Genomic DNA, 4,815 nt, shown 5'->3' with positions numbered 1-4,815 from the left:
GAGTATTCTGTGAGTCTACATCTAAATCAGTGTAAATTACTTCCAACTATGACCAGCCTAAGGCTGGTTGTAACGGGGAGTATCATATACTAGTATCATGCATATGATACTACCTCCCTAATGCATATATTAGTATCATGTAGTACTCTATTTATTGCCATGCATGACACAAAGTAGCATAGCATTTATTATGATACGGTATCATGATATGATACCTCACCCTCTCTTTCTTCATTTAATACTATGACACCTCATCAAAATTGCCTAGTTGGCATGCATGATACTAGTTATGATACTACCATTACGACCAGCCTAAGAGTAAAAGTCACCAATGCATGTAAAAGTTTTTGTCATTTATTGGTCACGCATGCATACATTGCAATTAATACATTGATAAACACATTTTTTTAGAGAAAGAGCATACTCCCTCTCTCTCAGTTTATATGGCGTGCTCATATCCCTAGGTCGTCAATTTGGTCAACCTAATACAAATCATATATTACAAAAAATATACCAATATAAACTTCGGAGTTTCTATTTTTAAAAGATATATTTTTTGTGTTATATAGTTTATATTAATTAAGATGATAAAATTGACAACCTAGTTATACGCGCAGGACTTGTAGACTAAAACGGAGGGAGTATTAGTTGTGTACTTTTGCAAATAATAAAAAGTATTCCATCATTTTCCATATGTCTTGGTTGGTGAGATTTTGAATTGATCCTATAAACCGGAACGGATGGTTACGTGTTTAATAATAGACAATCAATATTTAATATATGTCGTAAATGAAGTGGCCTGACGGGAGATTTTGGATGGCCTCATCACCATGATTTGCATTTTCACTTGCTGATGCTGATGCAGTTGCAAGTTTGAAAGGTTTTGTTTGGTTTATTGACCATGTGCATCGTTTGATCCCGAGTTCGAGAGAGTATTCTTTTCCATTATTGTGACGAAAAGAAAACATGACTATTTAGAAAAAGAAGTCCACTCGATGGTCTTCTTGTGATGTATAAATACAGCTGCCCCGCACGCGGCTTTGGATTTAGACTTTGAGAAACTGGCGGGCGAAGTCAGATGATAGATACGTAGGCAATGGTTAGATTGCGACGCTCTTTTCGCACAACTCAGGCTCCACTATTTTCCAAACAACGGAGCATAGATAATCAATTTTCGCGTTGTTGGTGAGGTTTAAGTCGTACGAAGGAGGCTTTCGCTATCCACTGCTGACAAAACAGTGTTAGAAGTTTCAGCTACCGCAGTTACATGAACGTGGACAGCCCCAACCGTAATTGTAAAATGACAATGACAAATGACTGGTTTTTGTACCAGGGATTCATCGACATGTAGTTTATTTTTATGCAAGAAGAAGCATACATGCATCTACAACTGGTCAGAATGCTCTGCTGATTGATTGTACTATTTGCATGCACCCCACACAGAAATCCTCCAGATCACACGAATTAATCCACTTCACCGGCAGTAATAATGGAATTGGATTCCGTGATCTTATCAAAGAGCCTCCGTGCTTGGTTCACGCCGCCCTGGCCCCGGCGATCACCACCACCACCAGAGCGGCTTGGCCTTGACCGTGCACCCCTGGTTGGCGGCCGTGGTCTCGCCGTCGATCCTGTCCACCGTGACCTGGCACCGCGCCCACACGTCCACGGTCCACGTCCGCAGCACCTTCCCGAGCCTCACCCGCACCGGCACCCGCGCCTCCACCGTCAGCGGCACGGCGCCCGCCGCGGCCTGCTCCGCCAGCCGCGCCCTCTGGTCGTCCGTGAGGGCCAGGCCGTCCCTCCCGGTGAGCGGCATGGAGATGAGCGTCACGTTCCTCGGCGGTTGGTAGAAGGCCGGCCAGCGGCCCGTGGCGAGGAGGACGCCGGAGTAGGAGACCCTGACCTCGCCGCCGGCGCGGTAGTCCACGCCGACCTTCCTGTTGGCGCCGTTGTCCGCGCGCACGGCGGCATCGAGCCGCGCGGGGGAGGCGTCGAGGAGGCCGGCGACGGAGAGGGACGTGACGGAGAAGGAGGGCGCCCGGGGGCGGAAGGCGAGGTAGACGGCGCCGACGAACGCGGCGGCGAGGAGGAGCAGGAGGAGGAGCGCGCAGCACGCGCCGCAGCAGGCGCGGCGGAGCATGCGGCGCCGCGCCGGCCGCGCGGCGAGCTTGCGGTACCTGCGCGCGCGGTCCGGGGGCGGGACCCGGAGCACCTGGTCCTTGGGTACATGCACGATGTACGACGCGCCCGGCGCCGCCGCCGCTGTGGTGGAGCGCAGCGGGGTGTTCTCCGCGGCCGCGTCGCTGTTGTCGGGTGGCGGGGCGGGTGGGGTGGAGAGCGGCAGCAGCGGCGCGGGGTGGACGCGGTCCGCCATGGGTGGGGTTGCTGGGTCGCCTCGCCTCGCCTCGGCTGTGAGGTGTGTGACTGAAGCTCGATCGGGGAGACGAGACGGGAGGAGAGTGTGAGCTGATGAGCTGCTAGCTGGGTCTTATGTATAGAGACTGGAGGAGGTAGCGCGTGGAGACGAAGCCGAAAGGGACACGTGAGAAACGGTCGCCACACGCTGTTCAATTCAAACCTGGAGTGTTTCTTTTCTTTTTGGTGCTGCTTTTGAGACGAGGCTGCGAGTCGGGTCGGGGTTGCCGCCGTTTGATTTCGTTTTCTTTTTCTCGTGTTTCACTTTTTTTTTAAACTTATTAAAACTCGCGTCATTTGGTCGATTAATCTAAGCTTGTAACCACTCCAACCCGGTACGTCGTCTGTCTCGAAAGCAAGTCGCCGTGGAAGAAAGCGTCAGAGAACACGTAGTACACCAGATGAGGTTTGTAAATGCGCGTATGTGCACCAGATGAGGTTTTTCTTCATAGACAAGGAAACGTGTGCAAGTAACCACCCTGACTACGACAATGTAAATACTGTAGTTAGTACTAGGTCCTTGTGTGCAAGTCTCGCGTTCCAAATCAAAAAGGGAGGGCCATCTATGAAAGTAGGAAAAGCGTGTGAGGATGCACACGCATGCTACAATTGTTTTTAGCTCTAGATACATCCATATCTAGACAAATTCAAGACAAGTAATTCGGAACGGAAGGAGTACGTAGGATGATGATCGGTATAGAGCTCGCGGCTTTGACTATCTGCCTATCCGGGGTTGCATTGCACCGCACCAAACCAACACCAGGTCCTACATATGAGTAGCACATACACACGCGCGCGCGTGCTTGGTTCATGGTAAAGTCCTCGTTTAGCCTGCCTTGAGACGTGACACGAAGCCGTCGGTTCACCATTAATCTATACTCGGTTCAAAGACCTACACATGCAAATAGATCAGTCGGTCGGTGAACATGCACCGCAACATAAACATGTGTGCAACGATGATGATACGCTGTGGGCAGGTATACACACAGTCAAATAAAAATCATGGCCAACTTACATTAGCACACACGAAGATCATAGTCAGCTTAATCAATAATTAGAACTTCCTCCACTTGAGTTCTTCGGGAAGGAGGGGATCTTGGGCCGTTCACACCGACCTTCCCAGAGTTGGCAATCACCTGCACAGTCTGTTGCCAAAGGTCATTATCTTCTATTCTTAAATTCTTAAACAGTTGCCATTGTTTCACTAATTTTTGTGTGGGCATAAACGGTACTATATAGTCCCTCCGTTACTAAATGTTTGCCTTTCTAGAGATTTCATATGACTATCATATACGGATGTATATAGACATGTTTTAAAGTGCAAATAGTTAGAGTGCAAATTCTCTCATTTTATTTCTTATGATGGTGCGAGTTTGTAAGGAGCAGTGGACGCGGTGCTAGGATAATAGAGACACCCAAAAATGCGAAGACCATCATAAGATGGAACCGCACCGAAGAGGAGCTGGTGAGGAGTGTAGTTCCAACGCGAACGACATGGGCAGATGTTAATGAGAAGGCTGGCGGTCGCAAGCGCGTCCGGCCAGAACCGAGGAGGCACGTAGGAATGGAAGAGCAACGTGCAGACACGGTCATTAAGGGTGCGAATAACGCGCTTAGCGCGACCATTCTAGTGTGGCGTGTAGGGATAAGTGAGGCGAAATATGGTGTCGTGCGACGCAAGAAGATTACGGACGGCGACGTTGTCAAACTCCTTGCCGTTGTCAGTTTGCAAGGCGAGAATAGGACGACCGAACTGTGTGGTGACATATGAATAAAAAGCTGTGAGTGTGGCAAGAGCGTCGGACTTGCGACGAAGAGGAAATGTCCACACATAATGAGTAAAATCATCCAATATCACCAAATAGTATAGATAGCCCGTGTTGCTCGCAACCGGGGACGTCCAAACATCACTATGCAATAACTGAAACGGAAAGATGTAAATGTTTGTAGACTCGCTAAAGGGGAGACGAACGTGCTTGCCAAGACGGCAAGCCTCACACGTGTGGTCGTCAACCTTATTACATGAGAAAGAAAAACTCTGAAGAAGGATCCCCATCATATGATCATCAAGACCTCCCAAGGAAGAAGGATCTACCTAGATTATCAAGGCCCCATCTCCTTTGGATTTGAGAAGAACCTTACCTTTGTGCTATGTTTCCTTAATTGTTCATGTTATACTTGTGGATCTCATGTATGCTATTTTAGTGGGTGTGTGATTTAAGTTTGTTTGAGTGATTTTCTCTTTGTGTTCTTATAGTTCTTCCCCTTTCCCCCTTCATTTGTGAAAAGATCATGAACTAGGATTCCATCCTACATCACGTGGTCTACGCCGTGACTGGTGAAGAGTATAGAGAATAATTTGGTGCATCGATAATTGATTGATCGTGCACTAGGCGC

At 48.6% G+C, this 4,815-nt stretch overlaps 1 protein-coding gene across 1 annotated transcript; it reads right to left on the bottom strand.

Annotated features, from left to right (window-relative positions):
* Positions 1-1,293: 1,293 nt before the first annotated feature.
* On the bottom strand, positions 1,294-2,457 carry LOC123176328 (NDR1/HIN1-like protein 13). Its single transcript, XM_044590591.1, has one exon. The coding sequence runs from the start codon at positions 2,375-2,377 to the stop codon at positions 1,559-1,561; it is 819 nt and encodes a 272-aa protein (XP_044446526.1). The 5' UTR covers positions 2,378-2,457; the 3' UTR covers positions 1,294-1,558.
* Between the last annotated feature and the right edge of the window lie 2,358 nt (positions 2,458-4,815).

This window comes from Triticum aestivum, unplaced genomic scaffold, assembly GCF_018294505.1.
Source record: "Triticum aestivum cultivar Chinese Spring unplaced genomic scaffold, IWGSC CS RefSeq v2.1 scaffold169790, whole genome shotgun sequence".
Taxonomy (NCBI): domain Eukaryota; kingdom Viridiplantae; phylum Streptophyta; class Magnoliopsida; order Poales; family Poaceae; genus Triticum; species Triticum aestivum.
This window is presented reverse-complemented; position numbering and strand designations above follow the sequence as displayed.